The 19919-nt window shown below is 41.0% G+C and overlaps 1 protein-coding gene and 1 long non-coding RNA gene across 15 annotated transcripts; both read right to left on the bottom strand.

Annotated features, from left to right (window-relative positions):
• Positions 1-489: 489 nt before the first annotated feature.
• LOC123077332 (uncharacterized) lies at positions 490-6725 on the bottom strand. Its single transcript, XR_006436527.1, has 3 exons — positions 5800-6725; positions 1498-5723; positions 490-1245 (listed from the first exon to the last, which is right to left on the bottom strand). It is a non-coding gene; the product is annotated as an uncharacterized lncRNA (long non-coding RNA).
• Positions 6726-7707: 982 nt separating this feature from the next.
• On the bottom strand, positions 7708-19919 carry LOC123077330 (protein BREAST CANCER SUSCEPTIBILITY 2 homolog B). 14 transcript variants are annotated; one of them, XM_044499592.1, is made up of 35 exons: positions 19622-19919; positions 19446-19502; positions 19134-19304; positions 18995-19060; positions 18742-18846; positions 18165-18230; positions 17895-17999; positions 17340-17468; positions 17121-17240; positions 16879-17013; positions 16647-16772; positions 16435-16560; positions 16150-16296; positions 15751-15879; positions 15512-15646; positions 15265-15387; positions 13727-14627; positions 13606-13646; positions 13404-13531; positions 13181-13323; positions 12681-12803; positions 12368-12598; positions 12207-12288; positions 12063-12113; positions 11911-11986; positions 11698-11809; positions 11539-11610; positions 10264-10447; positions 10008-10190; positions 9545-9687; positions 9416-9478; positions 9106-9331; positions 8680-8847; positions 8372-8584; positions 7708-8231 (listed from the first exon to the last, which is right to left on the bottom strand). In XM_044499592.1, exons 1-34 carry the CDS (start codon positions 19794-19796, stop codon positions 8528-8530), a joined length of 4899 nt encoding a protein of 1632 aa, XP_044355527.1. In that variant the 5' UTR covers positions 19797-19919; the 3' UTR covers positions 7708-8231; positions 8372-8527. The 14 variants fall into 14 exon arrangements, with proteins under 14 accessions (XP_044355527.1, XP_044355526.1, XP_044355528.1 ...); XM_044499591.1 differs by having other exon boundaries at positions 7708-8205; XM_044499593.1 differs by having other exon boundaries at positions 7708-8205; positions 8487-8584.

Raw genomic sequence — 19919 nt, 5'->3', positions numbered from 1 at the left:
TGTGGTTCACATTACCTGCTAACTAACTACTAACAATCTCTAACTTCCCTTCTACATTTTACACTAGGCTAGCAATGCAGCACCATGATTTTCCTTCTTTATGTTAGAGGATCTGATTCTTTTATGTTAGAGGATCCGATTCCTAGAAGTACACCGCCCAAGCACAGTGGTACCTTGCCATGATGATAGGACGCGCCTGTAGCGGCACGGTTGCTGCCAGGGTCATCTACAACAGAGACACTAGGCGTTCACGCTCGCTTGGGATGCATAAAAGGCATGCCATTCACCAGATGCTTTGTCAAGGTAATCCATGAGAAATTGGGGTGTGGGTAGCAAGGGCTTGTTGTAGACAAGAATGACATCCGAGATAAGGGTAGGGCTCAAAACTCCAGGAGACTACTTCTTTTTTAACACAAGAAAGGCGCCAACTAGCGCCAGGATATCATTCATCTCATTTGCAAAGTACAACGTGAATTACAAAGCCCTCCATTTGGAAGTTATGAGGATGAAGCAGAGAATGGCAATGCCAATGCTATGAGCTAAATGAGTACAACCTAGGACAGGTTCTAATCTAGAGTTGAGAACCTGATGGGCACCATCGTGGGCAATGTCGTTGATGTTTGAGAACTAGATGACCCGGTTGCGCCAATGGCGCAAGAAGCGAATTAAAAAGAATGTTAGTAGTGAGTAAATAGGAGATGTAACTGAAAATATTATGCAATGTGGATTGTATTACATCATGTATTAACCATAAATCATGAAATCACCACCTCTGTACTAACAACCAACATTTTATCATAAGGAGTATCACAGGGGTGTTTACTTTCACATCAGGAGTATCACAATTACAACTAAAGAGGCATTGTCCTCACTGTTGTCCCTGAGCTCCATGCCTCGCAACTTCTTCCTCCAGCTCTGCACTTGACCCTCAGTTACAAACCTCGTCCCTCAGCAATTAGACGCCGATAGTTTACAAACTCCCATTTCCCATAGTAGATTGATTTACATGGCTACTCTCACCAATGAGAGGACCAAGCGCAGAAAAGATTCAGAACTTTTGGAAGCAAACAATTATAGAGCTATGAGGTCTCTGAGCACTTACCATGCCTAATCGCACGAATCCAACAAATTTGCCAACTCAAATGCTACAAAGACCAAATGATGGTGTGAGGCACCTCACCATATATCGTCGACTCTTACAATGATAGATCCATAGATCAGCGAGGATATTCATAACTGCTTCACCTAAGAAGGCCAAGATGCCATACACACAATTAGAGCCAAAACAAAACCTGAAGCAGTGGAAATAGCCATCCACTTGCTGGAGGAAATAAATGAAATAACAAGCAAGAAGAAAGCAAAATGATGTCGGCAGTGTATCAAACAATCGTACTGAAATGATCAATACACAAAAAAGGAAGCGATCTCTAGTTGTCAACGCACTGAATTTAGCAAAGGAAGATGTACATATAAATGACATGGTGACTAAATAATTACCTTAGATCATCTTAGGAAATGTTCCAGCAAAGAAGCCAATGACTTTTCCGTATCACCCATAGCATGATTTTTCAACTTCAATTCGTATGATACCATGGACTATGCATATGTTGATAGGACATAATAATTAGCCACAAAAAGAAGGGGTACGGATAACACATCGAAACTAAAAGTCAAATGTACAACTAAATCAGGAATAAGAACACCATAAAACACTGGGCTTGATCTGCATGCAAACCATTAATCTGATTGGAGATGGAAAATTAACCAAGATTGGATAAAGTCTGAAGGTAAGATATACGTACAGTCATTCGAGTAGATAACAAAAAGGTAACCACCAGATCATCTTTTGTTCTAGGAACTCTGTATATATCTGTGTTTACAATATTTGGCAACAAAACTGACATATGAGGTATTTCTATTGACTAAAACAACCCATCTGTTGCAAAGCACACAACTTTTAGATACCTTTGATGAGCAATAAGATCAATGTTGGCATAGAAATCAAATGCATGCTTAATCAAGGACTTTATAAATGAGGCAAAAACAAAGGAGAACACAAAGCTTATATTGACAACCAGGCAAAGTCTAGTACCTGGCCAATGCCTAGTAGTATGATGGGATATTACCCAATTGGAAATCATAAACGAAAAACTCATTACAAATAATAATGATATAATATTTATAAAATGAATTCAAGAATTAAAATAAGCAAGCCCTGATTATACGTGAGTGCATACCAAAGTTTTGTTGGGTTAGGCAAGAATAATATTAATAAATTCAATAGTTTAGAAAGAGTGAAGAACAATATTAATCAATAGAAAGAGCGAAGAAATTACCTCCTTCTGTTCAGTAACATCGCCATGTACAAACCCTATAACCTGCAGATTTCAAAAGAAAAATGTATGGCCTCATAAAAGTTGTGGCATAGTTTTAAAAAGTTGGATCGTGAGATTCAACTTTTATATAACAAGTAATTTATATAGCAAATTTCACACTCTATATTCTTTCTCATATCTTTTCTTAATGTCCAGTAAGTCCATCCATATAGTTTATATAACAAGTAATTTGCATTCACACCCTCAGATCATGACACTCTGTATAGGCAACAACAACTACCAGCCGTACGACACACTCTGTTCTACTAAACATGTCACGCATGGCTGGTATTCCAAAAGAGAGCAGTCACAGAGTCTCACTCAAGTAGGAGGTCATCATGTTGTGTTCTGTTTCTGGCCATTAGTCTCAAGGATTCATGTCCAGACTCCAAATTCCACTTTCTTGTGTATGCACAAAGGACAACTAATTGGACTCTGCATCTATAGTTTTCTGCTTCAACAGGTTAACAAGATTCATGTCCAGAATCCAAGTCATAGCTTTCTTGCTTATGTAGAAAGAGGGAAAGATAGTAATGCTTTTTTTTTGAGGAACTGGCAGGTCACTGCCTATATATTAAGCAGGAGAAAAGTAAAACAAATAGTTCTTACAACACAGCATTACAAAAAGACAGTAATGCTCCATTGCCTTCTAGATTTATTACATTTAAAAGCTAGATAGTAGAGCCAGTTCCTACAGGTCAAGTAAATTCTGCGCAAATAGTGCCCTGTAACCAGTATTAGTATACACACACATTCAGACAAAAAGAAAAACATGGACATAAAAATTGTTGCACCCATGATTTCTACTGTATTGGCAACATCCATCCATTTATCTCTGTATATCCATAAAAGCAAGAGTCATCGTCAAAATGTTTGTCCGTTCAGCAAGCAAGCAGTTACTACAACGCTTCTATTGCCCACCCCTACTTAAATGATTTGAAGAGATTATGTCATAGGTGGTTCCAGTATGGTCTTTTAATAGGTTAATAAGTCATTTCTCGATAAGTTGATGCTTCCATGGTCTGTCCTGTGCACGGTGGGTTATTAGAAGACAAATATATCAAAACGAAGTGAGTATTAACCACACAAACACACACAATTTTGATATGAATAAATACGTGTGCACTAACACAACAATCACAAATGATTAGCATATACCTTATCAGACCAAAAAGGACAGTCTTTATAACACCAAGTCACAACAAAAGAAATATACTCTCCAAAGAACAAAGAACTAAGAGCGAATATCAATTTTAAAGAAACACCAAAATCCATTGAAACTATTGAACCACAGGAAGCATAATAAGAATTGCAGAAACTACTTTGGACCTTTTACACAAACTAAAGGTAGCATTAAAGGTACTAATTAACCCTGGGCATATAATAACATGTAGTCACATAGTTGAATCAAGGAAATTTGATAGTAACAAAAGAAATGGGGGCGTTCTACAACCATAGCTACAGTGTACATAACAAAAGTTAGCTGCTTGGGGGGGAAATGGATGCACCTTAGCTCAAATATTTTTTTCTAAGTTGATTATGTGCCAATCAAGAACATGAAAGTGAGTTAACAACACAATTGTATGTAAACAGGGAAAAAATCATAAGCATCAAAGAGCGTTGACGTACAAAGATCCTAGTATCGCATTTCAGGAACACTCATAACTTGGTCCATTCCAATGACCTTGTACATCCGATAAAAAAACTCTCAGCATGATTGCTGAGAACGGTTATCCTTCCTAACAAAGATCTGTTCAAAAAAAACATTAGAAAACACTAACCTTCACAACAGATGTGAAGTCATCATCCAAGATTATAATGTCGGAGCTTTCTTTAGCAACTTCTGTCCCTGACATGCCCATTGCAAGACCTATATCAACCTATACAACAGATCAAGCATTAGATACAAGAATAAAACAAAAGCTTCTGCAATATCAAGATAAATATATTAGATATGTAGTAGACAAGGCACAGTCAGACCTTCTCTGAACTCGGTTGTATTAGTGATACAATGGAGTACCAAGCCAAATATGAGGATACATTTATGCTTATATCAAATATCCACAAAATGAACAATATGAAAACACATTCCTGGCATATATTATGGGAGTGTCTATATCAACCTATACAACAGATCAAGCATTAGATACAAGAATAAAACAAAAGCTTCTGCAATATCAAGATAAATATATTAGATATGTAGTAGACAAGGCACAGTCCGACCTTCTCTGAACTCGGTTGTATTAGTGATACAATGGAGTACCAAGCCAAATATCAGGATACATTTATGCTTATATCAAATATCCACAAAATGAACAATATGAAAACACATTCCTGGCATATATTATGGGAGTGTCTAATCAACAGACGTCTGTATTTAATTTCAGTTCAGGCCAGATTTTTGCCCATTGTCTGGTTGACTTGTGTACATACTTGTTTTCGCTTCATACGGTAGTTTTGGAAAAAAAATTCATCAAATTTCATTTGGGGCTCAGGTCGGGACTTTTTTCTCACAGTTTCTAGCGTCCTGCCCGGCCCAGATTGCGACGCAGCCCTCCCCAAACCAAAAAGAAGTGTGAATGAGCAAGGCAGGCAGAGGGGTGGCCTGTTGATTCAGAGCATCTGGCCCTGCCGCTTACATCACCAATGCACCTGGGCAATTGACCAAGGTACCTCCCTCTTCCCCTGACTCTTCTATGATCCTACATCCACGTGTGACCATTTTTTGAATGATATCTAGTCTAGAACATCAATGAACCGAACTCCATTGAAACTGAATTTTAGTACAACACCCGTGAAGTCCTACAAACCACCGCGCCCTACTAAAAAGTTCCAAACAGCAACAACAAAGCTAGTTCACACTTGGGGGGGTTACATTCGGTGAATACTAAAAAAGAAAAGAAATAAGACTGAAACTGAGACTTGGGTGTTGATCCTTAGGGGTACTAAAGACTAATAACTGAAATGTATTGATCATCAGGTGTACAGAAGATTAAGAATCTTTGCAGCAGTTGATAGCAACCCACGGAATAGTGGCAACGTGAAAATAACCACATTTAACTGAAGAGTAAATGACAACGACTGAAAAACGGAAGTTTTTTTGAAGAAATGACTAAACTGAAAATGAAACAGACTAAAAAACGGTGAAACACTGAACTTTATGACTGAATTGTAAATGCATAAGCAAAAAATGAAGGGGGAAAAGGTTAGTAATGAAAGTAGTGAAATAACCAACCTCAATTTGTGAGACATCTACATACATAGAGCCTCAGTGGTAACAGTATTTTTGTGAACGAAGAAAGTAGTGAAATACGCCGCACACAATGTTCTCTGCGTGAAATTTCAGATCTACATACATAGAGCTCATAAGTGGCAACACAAAAATATAGAATTAACAACAGACGACGCCGACCGACGGGGATACCTTGAGATCTTTGTTGAGCTTTCCAACAAGTGCCAGCAAAAGGGTGGTTTTGCCACAGCCCGAGTGTCCATGACAAGCGTCATCCTGCATGCATTGCACAAACAGATTGGCATTGCATCGATCATTTGCATATATACTGTACTAAATTACTGATGATGGGGAAGGAAGGAAGGAAAGAGGTCAGTAATCCAATGTTACGCAAAAGTTCTTATTAATTGGTTAAAAAATCAAACCACCTTGAAGCCCCCCGTTGTTAAAAAATCTCCCAAAACGACGCTAGCTTATTTTCACATGCCTGGGTTACATTTCCAAAAACTAAAACAACATGCACATATCAAGCAAGACAAAAAAATTAGTAGGAACATAAAATCTGTATACTCAGGCTTACTTTTGTAATTGTCATTCATAGTGTGAATATAATTTGTATGCCTTTGCAGCAACTTCAAGTTCATCTTCAGTAGTTTACATCAAGGTCTAGTATCATATCAAAATAATATTTCAGACTCAGTACAGTACAAAAATACAACAGACTATTGTATCCACCAAAAGATTGTCCACTTTAAAATTTATAAATCGAAACCAAAAGGCAGTAACTTCATGAGTTGTGATCTATGAGCACATAAATATCTCAATAGCAGCTGAAAAGAAGTCACCCACAGCTTCTGACCATATGTATACCGGGTGGCCATCACAACTTCTTCAATTTTTCGCTTTAAAACCTACATGGAGTAGGCTGCCATAAATATCTTCGCTGTTAAAAGGATCTGCAGCAGCTCAAGAAAGTATAGCTATAATTTCACATGGCCTAATTATAACAGTAGACAGTCTACAAAAGAAAGATCATCCGGACATTTTATCAGGCTGCTGGTGTTCATTAGCCTGGGCATGGATACATGTGATAAACAGCAGGAAGGAAGAAGGATAATGGGGCTAGATACCTGGGGGGCAATCTGCTATGGCTGGAGCTCAAGGCCAGGTGCCGTCAAGGAAGTTGAGGCGGAGAAGATGACGGCCAAGTGTGTGCGGATCCTCGGCACATCTCTGCCTCGTCCAGCCCCGAGGGCGCGCACTACTCACTGAACCTGCATGTGAACCAACATCAAATTGGTAAGACACATATTTCAGATAGGTGGGTGTCCAAGGGGAAATTTGTGAAACACGAAAGTGCAGAGAAGACCACCACTACCCACATCATCAGAAGTAAATCCCCTATTTCCATACAACCAATCATGTTACGTAAATCAAGTATCACCACCACAATTTTTTCTGCAGGTATGAACAAGAAAGAATACAGTGAAGAAAAATGAGCATGTATGACCTTTTACCGCTATATTCAGACTAATTTGGTGAGCTATTAAGTATGGAAGGAGAGAAGCAGGTTCCCCCTCCTCTGGTGGCCCCTGACCCATCACCAGCCACCATCCTTGCTGCTGCTTCCCTCACCTTCGTCCTCCTCACTCTCAATTGCGGGGATCCAGCAGCAGATCCTCCTCCGCGATCTGGAGCGATGGCCAACGAGGAGAGCAGCAGAGAACAAGGCCGGCGAGACAGGGAAGAGGAGGGGCTCGCAGCAGGGGCCTCCTCGTTCGGTGGAGAGAGGGGGCTTGGGGAGGTCGATGGCGAGGGTGCGCTAGGCCATGGCGGCAGAACCCTAGCCCGAATCCTAGCGGCAGGGGAGGGTGGAGACTTTGAGGAGGGTTGGAGGCGCGGATCTTGGGGAGCTCGAGGGCATGCGGCGGGCGGAGCCCGGCCAGCATGGGTAGGGGCGATGGAGAGAGGGGGGGGGAGGGTGACGAGGAGGGGGAGGCGAGTGGGACGGGAGGCGGCGGCAAGGGTTTCTCGACGGCAGCGGTTGCAATTTATATCCTGCACGTAAAAAGACCAAAATGCCCTCGGCGGGGCACAAAATTTACGAACGGTGGCAGCAATACTGTTCGCGAATTAGGGGCGACGTGGAGGCCTTGGTTCTGCCTAGCAGTTTTTCAAGGTTTATATGTTCAATATGATAAACAGCATGATGTTGCGGATGAGTGTCTTGAAGGAAGCTGCTAATTGGAGTTCGACATCTCCATGCTATGCTGCATCTGCTGCTGCTGATGTTCCTCGAAGCAGCCATCTTCGTGATAGAGAGGCTGTCCATGAGGACGGAGACCTGCTGAAGTTGAAGGGTGCGAGCAATCTTGACTGCCAGCTGAAGAGCCAAAGATTCAGTCACGACACACGAGGGGGACGTGAGCATCATCAGTCCAAGCCTGAATCATAAATTTCCTGTCATGTTTGTCTCCCGGTTGATGTATATTGATTCCAATCCCTGTGGCTGTCATCTTGAGTATTCAAGTGCTTGTCAGTCGTAATCGCATTTGTTCCACAAGTTTAACTGATCTGTACTGCTCCGCCTCGCAATCTCTGCAACACAGGTATTTAATTACTCCCTACGTAAAGAAATATACGAGCGTTTAGATCACTACAGATGGAGTACTAAATATGCAGTTGGCAAATGTGGAGAAACGAATAGGTGGTTATGGAGAATTAAAAAAAAACGGCTAAAAACAGTGTGGCCTAAACTTTGTACCTGTAAAGTGCATAGGCATAATAAATAGGTATCTTTGTTACGCCGATATCACTTCACTACCAATGAGCATCCAGTGTGGACAGTAAACTCTGCACAACTTCGAACATTTTCTTACATTACTTCCAAAAGCAGCAGTCTTCATTATTCCATAGTACGTCAGCCACCGCTATCACCAATTATGCATAAAACTCTTTCCTTTAGCTGCTGGATTTTCTGAAAGGGGTCATTCATATTGCAGCACAACAGTGAGTTACAACAGATCAGAAAATCTGATAAATGAATGTGATCTCTAATCTGAAGAAACTTACATCAAAAGAACTTGAAGCCCATTTCTCAGCACATGTTGCAGCTTCCTTAAGATGCGATTTTTTTGATATCTCATGGGAAAGAGTGTATGTAGAGCTCTGTGTTGCCTCGGCTACCCATATGCGCCTTGTCTGGTCCTTCTGTCGCTTGACCAAGTTACTGAAACCAACCTGAGCAACAGAGGTAGAGGTACAGTAAGCTAAAAGCTGCACTTGCTTTATAAATGTATAAAAGTTGAACAATGAAATAGACACCGCATTTCTTTTGCTGGCAATACAGTACAGTTTCAAATGTCTACACACTGAATTCATGAGGTATCGTTTAGTGCAAAGGTTTCAATATGTTGATGGTGACATATGGGACCAATAAAATTCAGACTTGGAAGAACCATCAACTTGGAATAGAGACCAGAGTCTGAGATAACCTACTGTATTTCCAGAAAGGGCATAACTGAAAAAGGCACCATCATCGCTGGCAGATGAGCAAGAAAAGCTAACTGCTAGAAGACAATCATCTTGATCTGTGGACTGCGATGCCGAGATAAATTTAGATCCATCTGTCAAAAAGAGCCACTGCCTTTTCTGGTTGCTGCATAAGTAAACATCGCCGACATGCAAAACAACACCTGCAATGTCAAATTCACTGCAAGAAAGACTACCCATTAGGAGATTCATTAATGCATTGACCCCAGATTGACAGATTCAACAGATCACCTTTCTCCAGGATAACTAGACTAACCTTGCAAGTGGTACCTCACCAATCAATGACAGCTCAACCGCCTTACGTGGGGTAAAAAATGGTCTGCAATAAGAAGCGTGGTTAATTTTGAACAATACAATCAGAGGATACTGTGCAGTGGACTCTTACTGAAAATCTGCAGCCTGTGCCGATGCTAATGGCTTCCACATTGTAGATGATCCTCTAGCATGCAAGTAAAGAATGTTCGTACAGTGGGCAGAAGGCAGCAATCCTGTGGCGATGTAGACTTGTCCCTCCACCAGGTCGGCTTTCTGTGAGAAGAAACAGTGAAATGTAATAAGGTCTAGGCTAATTTTCGGAGCTCATAAGTACAGTGTTTGGGGAATAATCCAAAGCAAATAAAAGTTACTCCCTCTGTAAACTAATATAAGAGCATTTAGATCACTACTTTAGTATTCTAAACGCTCTTATATTAGTTTACGGAGGGAGTAATAAACATTAGTCTTGGTCAAGAAAACATACAGCACCATAGCCGTAAAAAATAAAATGCATCATTTGTAGTTTGTTTCAATGATATAACACCGAATAGTCTTTCTTCTATTTTCAACGGAGAATAAAAATTGTAACATACCTGCTTCTCAGTAGGGTTCCAAATTGTTATTAGCCCTTCCTTGTTGATGGTTTTTGTAGCAGAGATTTTGTGAGCAAGGCCCGTCACCCTCACTTTCAAAAATGGCGTAACATCTCTTGAACTAAGGCCAGCAACTTCCAGAGCATTTTCGACCTTCTTAGCTACTTCGTTTTGCCTAGCTTCCTGAAATATAATGGCATAATTTTCGCAGCTTCCCAAGTACTAGTTGGTGGATGCGGGGGATAATTGTGCATACCTTTTGCTTTGCTTGATAAGATGAGAAAGATATCATCTGCTCTGAGGTCAAGCCAGCCATCATAACTTCAGGCTCAGCCGCCTGCTCTAACATTTTGCAAATTTTCGCCCCTTCCTCACTGTCATCAGTGCTGGCACAGTTTTCATCTTGTTCAGACATAATGTCTTCTGCGATCTTAGATACTCTACATGAGAAGGTAACAATCATTGCAGTGGCATTAAAAAGGAGAGGTACTAGATTTAAAACAAAGGAAGCATATTGACCCTTCGTGTCTGCAACCTTTCATGTTGCAGGCTTTATCGACGAAAAACCTACTACTCCCTGCGATCCAAAATAAGTGTCTCAGCTTTGAACTAACCTTAGTTCAAAGCTGAGACACTTATTTTGGATCGGAGGGAGTACAAGTTTTTACTTGCGCGATTTCAGGGTTCTGAAATGCATTCAAATGATCCTATGCAACATGAGTTATATCTGCTCACGCGGATTCTTTTTAAAAGGAAAATGCTGTCCAAAAGTTAAATAATATCGACAGGTTACCATAGCCATCAGCAGCATGGCTGCCAGTATCACGATAAGGATTAGGGTATCACACGATACTATGACCCTACCGAGAGGAAACGATTGGATAGTAACCTGAATCAAATCCAGTAGGATCACAGTAGGATCACGATCAAACTCGTAAAATTGCTGGAATTGCCCATGCCAACGAAAAAAACAACACGGATTCGCACAACGTGAAGTCATTGGCTATGTGCAGCAGCGGGCTGCAGCCTGCATGCATGCATAGATTGAAATTCAAAGCCCAATGATCTCCTAGTCACATGAAATCTCGATGCTGCAGTCTACTTTAAGTGTGCATGCATAGAATTGATATCTTTTTTACAAAGCTAGACTAGATAATCTATGTAAGTATTTTTCCTATAAGATTCAGATTTTTTTGTCAAAATAAAAGAAATCATATAGTATCATGGAACTACACAATCTGACCCTAAGATTAGATACTGCTGACTAAAGAAGGATACTACCTAGTACCCTGATTCTGACAACCAAGGTCACCAGTACATAAACCATGTATAACGTTACGGTCAAAAATTAGTAAAAACAGATATATGCCTTAACACACTGGGCATGTAACAGTATTTGTACAGGTAACTTCTCAAGACAACACTTGTACTGGTAAATATCTACTTGATAGATGATATATTTCAATTTAAGGTGTGATGCATGTTTCAATTGCAGCATATTGGCTACAGTGTCAGTGACATAAATAAATACCTCTGGTGATACAGTTGTAGCGCCTTTCTTTCCATCCTTTCAGATCTCACAATAGAACTACCATCAGGCAACCTGAATTAAGCAATTAACTTATTAAGTATGGGCCAGTGGAACACCTTTGGTTCAAAATTTAGTCTGCATCCAGTTGTAGTTGTATACCTCTCCTTGTACAAAACAGGATATATTCTTGCAACTCCTACCAGTGTCCTAGGGACTCGGCCACCAGAAGCTTTTATGCACTTGAACGCCAGTGGGGGTCCAACATGCTTGCCTGAAATATTTGTAAGAGGTCATCAAGAGAATCCATCAGTTTTAAAGGGATAAGCAAAATAGTATGTAACAAATATTCAGTCTTGTAGTAAAAGTGCATACAGAATCCCAAAGGATCATCCCATCTTGCACGATAACTGCCATTCACATGGACCATCAATTTGACGGTGCCAGATGCCTGAATAAAAGGTCACAAAAATTTGCTTATATTGTTTTCATTTTTGCAGCTAATAAAGGTGAAGGAGCAGGCAAACCTCATGAAATGACACAGGCCCAGTCCAACCACACAAAGAAGCTCCCCATATCTAGCGGAACACATATTGAGTCATATATGTTAAACAGTAATTATAACCATGTCCTTGTGACAACAAGAAGAGAAAGCGAAAACAGAATAGTACCCGAAGCTTTTGTCCTATAAAAAGCTTTCTTTTCTGTAGTTGTTCTGAAAGTGCCACGTCTAATGACGCTTCTAGTGCATACCTGTGAAAAGGCAGACACTGAGAACTGCTGATATCTTTCAGTTTCATCTGATGACAATAAGGATGATGCAACCACGTACCATCCATCAGTTAATTCAATGTGTGCAGGCATGTTTCTTTTAGCAGCTAACAAGCTTTTATTTTTGATACTGTTTTCATTTTCATCTGTCCCGACAGCCTCTAACTTATGTACATCAGGATGGGAATAAATAGCTGAAATGCACAGCACCATCATCAAAGATGGCAAAGCATTTCCTTCTAAAATTTTCTTTATGGCTGATCGATGGCCATTGTTCACTTCTCTGTCATACCTAGCATGCATGAGTTTTCATGAATTAAATCATATGCATCAATACAATTGAAATGGTAGAAAAGGCATGTCAATTATCTCACCTGTACTTCAGCTCGTCTAAAACATTAGCAACTGTCAAGAATTTGCCAGCAGCTTTAGTTGGATAGCATCTCTCAAGTGAAGCAAGTTTCCATATGATCCATTTATAGTGATTGTTCACCCATCTAAAACAGGAAGATTCAAGTGATTTGATGTTTAGGATGTACTTAATATTTGGAGAATCTCCGGCCTAACTCTATGGTATGCCCAGGGATCACAACAGCATGGTTTTTATTAGCATCATACATGCAGGCATGCAGCAGAACGTGAAATCATTGTAGTTTAATCTTAACATGGTGCAGCAACAGATACAATGCAGAGGAGACCATGGAAAGAATTTTCAAATGTTATAAACGAAAAACACATGAAGTGATGAAACAGGAAATGTAATGATCAGACATTTCACATATTAAGAAAAACTTAGCAAAAAGGGAGTTATTCTGACATCAAAAGGTCAATGGACTAGTGAAATATATGGCATTTAGTCAAGAATGATGCCTACTCTTTAGTTGCATATGTCAATGAAGCCCCACAGGCAATCAGCAACTTATGAAATTCTTCTGCACCAGTATTCATATTGTGAAACTTGTACCTCTCAGCTCCTTTTGCATCCATGAGCTTCACTTCATCTATTATATGTTCCGCCTGGTCACAAGATTTAAGTTAACATTTAACAAAGTGGGGAATATAGTGCACCTGCGGAAATTATATGCATCGCATTGTACCAAACAATTGAAGCAGGGAGGACCACCGAAATACTCTTTCCAAGTTTTCCTTTTATGTTGAAAAGGATAATATGCAGACAGCTTTGTTCGACAGGAAGTGATCTGAGTTGGTGGTAGTTTGGGTACTCCTGTACACAATAGTTAAACCAATCAAGTAGGAATGAATTTAAGACGGGCTTATATATGTAATCAATCAGCTTACCAGCAGAGGACTGTCTGTTGGTGCTTATAGGCGTGATGAACCTAACCATTGTCAGCAAAGGCATATCAGAAGCATGGCATAGGAGTTTACAGCTTGCTAGCAGGGATGCAAATCAAAGGACCTGGAAGAGCGGGGCCGTTTAAAGGAAGATGCGGAGTTTCTTCCCCCAATTCTTCTCTTCTCATTAACAACATGGTCAATATTTCCAGAATATGAACCCATGAAGTTACTGATGTCAACCAACGCTCCAGCTGGCATATGGAGTTGTCGGGTCTTATCTTTAGTGTCATTTGTGTTGTCAGTTTCAGATAAACACCTGGAAGAAGGCTTCACGATCTTTGGAATTTCACTGGTTGAACGACTCCCAACATGAAACCTATTGGTGTTTTCACTAGTCGGATGGATATCAGATACAGCATTTCCAAAGGATCCAGTGTCCTTCCTATCAGACATTGCCTGGTGGGAAAATGTTGCAAGTTCGGTTCTTCCACTGACCCTTCTTCTTTTTGATAAATCAGATCCGCCTTCTTTTGGCGCAACAGTTGAATTTTGCATCTTATCATTACAAGCAGATCCCAAAGGGTAGCTTAAATTATTTGTTGAAACCATGAGATCTGATTCACCCAGAAGGCTTTTTGCGCGTTCAAGTGCATCACTAGAAATAGCCATTGATCTGCCTCCGGCGGTACTGAATCTGATAGAATGCTCACCAGAATCAGAAACTGTGTTATTAGAAAGCTCAAATGGCCGGTGTTGTTCCTTGTGCACTTGGTTTTCTGTTGGATAAGATGCAAGACCAAGCCTCTGTTCTGGATTTTCCTGCTCAAAATTTATTTTTGTGCCCAGCTTATCCCCCACATGTCCAAAAAATTGTGTCGAAAGGGTATTCTCCTCCAAGCCCAACAAAGTAGCAGCTCGAGACACGCCAACTGAAGATATATTTACTGTTCTTGCACAGCTTGTCTTGAGAGGTGACGCAAACACAGGAATTTTTTTGTCCATGTTAAGGAGCTTATGATTATCTGACAAGAAATAACTCAAGATCAGACATATTTAAATGGTAAATGTGTACAAATTAAAAGGCACTAATATTATGCAATAAACAAGTGCCTGTTACCACATCAACATGCCAATCCAAATTGCCTGATTAGATCATTGGACAGTTCAGTGATCATACATTGTATGCTTGAAATTTGGTACTCTTGAAAACACACATTTGTTAAATAGCTACCTCGGAAGTCAAAAGCAATACTCCCTCTGATTCATATTAATTGGCGCACACCTAGTACAACTTTAAGTGTGCGTCAATTAATATGGATCGGAGGGAGTAAATAAGTGTACCATTCTAAATGAAAGCTGCAGCATAATCAGGTTACACATTGGTGGTTCATTGCTAGCCTTTATTTCTGTAAACTTGGTCTAATTATTAACTAAAAAGCATTGCAGAACCTTTGGATTAGCACACCAGTCTAGCGATGAATATAACAGACTGTGTGATGGTTAGCTAACCTATGGATGCCACATGGTATTGTACAAATAAACTACAGGACTACAGAAAGAGAATAGACACTTCAACTAGACATGCACGGTAAAGTTTTATACCAACTTCTATTGAAATAAACAGTGAAAGTCTCAGATAAGTTTGGTCAGCTATTATGCCTTTGTTTATGCCTTGTTCCTCCAGAACAGCCCTTGCTTTCTGTACTGAGTTTTCACTAATCAAGACCGACTTTCCAGATCCGGTTCGAAACATTGGCAGTTGACTTCCAGAGTCTTTGTATCCTTTCAAAATAATATTGCGTATGTCAAAGGAATGGGAAAATAAGTCTTAAGTTACTTTCCAAATCCAAATGTAAAGAACTCTGTAAATGCCCCCACTGTGTAACCTGATGATTCCAAAAACTACCTTTCTCCATGAAGTTTCGTTGCTCCAAAAGCATACTGGCCTTGTGGCTTGAAATTCTATTTTGGGGTACAAACTTTTGTATTCCAGCTTGGAACGTTGCCTCTTCAACAAAGGTTTCCCCGTTGTAATTGTTTACTGGTTTGCACATACAAAGCAATTGTTAACTGAATGCAGACTGTAATTTCTACCTACTTTTTATATCCATGTGAAGAAACTCTTAATTCAGAACATGAAATTACCACTTTTTACTGCTTCTTCAGCCTCTAAGATAGGCAATTCCTTTCTAGAGTTCTCACTTGCTATGATAGACCTTCCTAATCCAGTTCTGAACACTGGAGTGTCATGGGCACCATCTAAATGAGCTTCATCTTACAGAAAGAAAACTTGATTGTCAGTAAATATCAATGTTTTAAATAGCGGGCTATGGAAAATAGCGACGGGCCTCCAAATCAGCTATAGCCGGCTAAAGCGGGCTATAGCGGGCTATTTGTGAAGGCGACCATTTAGCGACACCCTACTGAAAAGGCTATAGCCGGCTATTTAAAACTATGGTAAATACAAATGCTTAATTATCACAAATTTAGTGTCGAGAGCACACTTGTTACGAAACCATGATGTGTGTTTAGAGAGCAATTTACCTTCCAATTCCTTTGCAATATTCCTTGGCTCCAGAACTGCAGATGCCCTCTTAAGTGAGCTCTTACTTATAGCAATTGACCTCCCTAGTCCAGTTTGAAACAATGGCACGTGGTCATCATCCTTGTGATTTTTCTCTGTTCGAGTGACTGAAAAAGATAATTTGATATGAGGAATACCCCAGATGTGTCAGAAATAGTATTTCATGTTGTTCAAATTTTGACTAGATGGTAACACAGGCACAAAACTAGACAACATGTTTTAGTCAACTTGGGAAAATCAAGTACCTTGCATTGCACTATCTTCCTTCGGTGTAACACTTCTACTATTCATGATCAAACTGCTACTCATCAAAACAGACGTTGGTGTTTCAGTCTGAAGAGTTGTGGCACAATCACTGCTTTCTCCACGTCCTGAATCTCAAAGAATACGAAGAAAAATGCTGATCTTCTGCATTAACGTTGGACTAAATAAATAATAAGCCCATATGTTTATGTACCAGTTGTTTTAATTTTTTCTTCCTCCAATACTGCCTTTGCCTTCTGAACTGAGCTCCAGCTCACAGCAACAGGCTTCCCTAATCCTGTTTGGAACATTGGGAACTGGCAATCAGTATCCCAATGTCCTACACAAAGAAGTAACCACTTAGAAATAATGTTTGTAGCCGTTTACATAAATCAAAAGACAGATAGTTCAAGCTTTTTTAATGGACCCAGGTACTCCAATCTTACCGCTCTTTTCCGCATCTCCCTCATTCGCCACAGCTCTAGATCTCTCAATGGATCTTTCGCTGATCATGGCTGGTCTTCCTGAACCAGTTTGGAACATCATAGGCTGGTTAGGCCTACCAAAACTCTCTGTATTTTCTAATAGGAGAGGAATGCCATCAGTACACCAAAAAAGGGGTGTGTTTCACAGTAACTAGGCAAGATCATTAGCTCTGGATTCAAATAGCAGAATAATCAAAGCTCACCCTCGCTTGTATTATTATCCTTCAAAACAGACTTAGCTTTCTGAACAGATGCCGCACTGACTGAGACAACTCTTCCTGAACCAGTTTGGAACAATGGAAACTGTTCCATGCCGTTCACACCTGCTGACAGAGGGGTCAGTTATTCAAAAAGTAAAGGTGTGCTTGGATTTTCTTTTACAAAACTATCCAAAACTTTTATTATACTCCCATCAAAATGACCTTTTTCTGCAACTGTTTGTCCCTCCAAAACAGCTCTTGCCTTATCAATAGAGGTCCGGCTCACAGGAACCGGCCTACCCATTCCAGTACGGAACATTGGTTGTACGGCACCAGCAGCACTATCAACATCTATTATGCAACAAAGTGACAGCTTTTTAAAAAACTGCCAAGGAAAAAGGAAAATGTACTAGAAGTTCTCCCATAGAAAACATATACAGCCATCAATTTGGTGGACCCTAATTGGTACAGAATTATGTTAAGTCATTGTATATTACTATGAGGTAGAAATACTCAAAAAGCTAAACAAATCCAAATAGATGTTCAGTTGTAAGTATAAGAAATAGCCAGGCAACTGCAGAAAATCTGGCTAGTTCAACAAAAACTATATTACAATGACTTGTTGTTAATTGAATTGTGACATAATATGTAACGGTGCATGGGACGAACAGATCCTAAATTACTCGGAGCCATACATATGTCATCATGAACAAAATAAGTGATAACAAAGCACTTTCAGCGTTTAGATAGAAAGTAAACGGGTGTTCAACTTCCTACCTTCTAAAAGAACTCTTGCCTTCTGGATTGAGTCCTTGCCCAGTAAGACCGCTTTTCCTGATCCAGTTTGGAACACTGGGGGCATGGTAGTGTTATACACTCCACCTAAATTTGATAAGATGGAAAACTGAATGAGTAATGCACAACCTGAAGAAAATACAGTTTGTACAGTCACCAAACCTAGGCACTTTCTGGCTACTGTTGCAACATTCAATCTTGTCTCTACAGAGAAAAAGGTGAAAGCAAGTATTACCATAGTATGAGTATTACCTCTAAATGGGGCGTCCATTTCACTCGATTCGCGCTCTGCATCAGGTACATGGTCAAACGGTTGCTCTGAAACACAAAAACTGGTCATCCCAGTACGATACATGCAGAAACGAACAGAAAGATGGCTAATCCATGCTACCTAGCACAACAGCGATGGAACAGTTTGACCAAAGCAAACCAAAGGTTGGACACATGAGCTCTTACTAGAAGTTCTCACAAACAAGAAATATACAGCCATCAATTTGGTGGACCCTGATTAGTATAAAACTATGTTTAAGTCATTATATAAAACTATGTTAAGTCATTGTATATTACTATGGAGTATAAATGCTCAGCAAGCTAAGCACATCCAAATATATAACAAATAGCCAGGCAACAGCGGAAAATCTGGCTAGTTCAACAAATATAATATTACGATCCTTGTTGTTAATGAATTGTGACATAATATCTAACGGCACATGGGATGAACAGATCCTAAATTACTCGGAGCCATACATACGCCATCATGAACAAAATAAGTGCTAAGAAAGCACTTTCACCGTTTAGATAGAAAGTAAACAGGTGTTAGATTTCCTACCTCCTAAAATAGCTCTTGCCTTCTGGATCGAGTCCTTGCCCAGCAAAACAGCTTTTCCGGATCCAGTTTGGAACACTGGGGGCACGGCAGTGTTATGCACTCCACCTAAATTTCATGAGATGGGAAACTGAATCAGTAACACACAACCTCGAGAAAATACAGTTTGTGCAATTATCAAACCTGGACACTTTCTGGCTGTTGTTGCAACATTCAATCTTGTCTCTACAGAGAAAAAGGTGAAAGCAAGTCTTACCTCTGAATGGGGCGTCCATTTCTCTCAATTCACCCTCTGCACCAGGTACGTCGTCAAACGGTTGCTCTGAAACACCAAAACTGGTCAGCCCAGCGCAATACATGCAGCAACGAACAAAGTTGGGCACATAAGCTCTTACTTCTCTTGTTACCAGCCTTCTCCACCTCCTCCCCGACCAACGCCCTGGCCCTCCTTATAGCCCTCTCGCTGACAGACACTGACCTCCCCGATCCAGTGCAGAACAGCTGACCCTGTCCTGCATCAACAGTTGCTCCGGACATCCCGTCACCTTCGAGCAGTGTGTTCCGCGCTACAGGTTCCATCAGTAATAAAAAGTCAGTCACCAGTTAAACAGGACCACGGACGCAACCCATTTCAGTACGCAGGAATGCACGCGCGTGCTCACACTGACCGGGCCGAATAGAGAAGAGATGAAGGCAGGAAGCGCTACCTTGCACGAGGAGGTCGGCCATGGACTCGACGCGGCATCCGTCAGCAGCGCCCCGGCCTAGGGTTTCGGATGGGAGAAACGCGGAGACAGGAGAGGGGGCAGTCAGTGACCACTATCCAGCACCATTTCTACGACGGAATAATCCGCGCCGAGGTGGGAGAACGATGGGGCCGTACCTTTCGCCAGCGCGTCCTCGGATGAAGCGGCGGCTATCCCCGCACCGCACCCCGGCGGTAGGGGAGGAGGAAGAGGCGAAGCCGCGGCAGGCGACGGCGGCGCGTCGGGCTCGGGGGCGGGGACCCAGACGAGGCGACCGTCGGGCTGGCCCCAGACCCGCCACCTCCCCGGCATCTCGGCGGCGGTCTCTCCCGGAGCCTCGGCGGGGGGGCTCTCGCTGGCCCGGTGAAATCCGGGTGAAAGGAGATTGGGGACGAAACTCTTTTCGAAATCGGACGAGGCGAGGGAAGCGTGGTG

This window comes from Triticum aestivum, chromosome 3D, assembly GCF_018294505.1.
Source record: "Triticum aestivum cultivar Chinese Spring chromosome 3D, IWGSC CS RefSeq v2.1, whole genome shotgun sequence".
Taxonomy (NCBI): Eukaryota; Viridiplantae; Streptophyta; class Magnoliopsida; order Poales; family Poaceae; genus Triticum; species Triticum aestivum.
This window is presented reverse-complemented; position numbering and strand designations above follow the sequence as displayed.

Excerpts from the sequence above, each read along its gene's own strand:
- LOC123077330 (XM_044499592.1), bottom strand. The coding sequence starts at position 19,796 with ATGCCGGGGAGGTGGCGGGTCTGGGGCCAGCCCGACGGTCGCCTCGTC. Across the intron at positions 14,628-15,264 it reads GGAACAAGGCATAAACAAAG|ATAATCATAAGCTCCTTAAC; the intron begins GCATAATAGCTG and ends ATTTCTTGTCAG. Across the intron at positions 13,324-13,403 it reads CTCCCTGCTTCAATTGTTTG|GCGGAACATATAATAGATGA; the intron begins GTACAATGCGAT and ends TCTTGTGACCAG.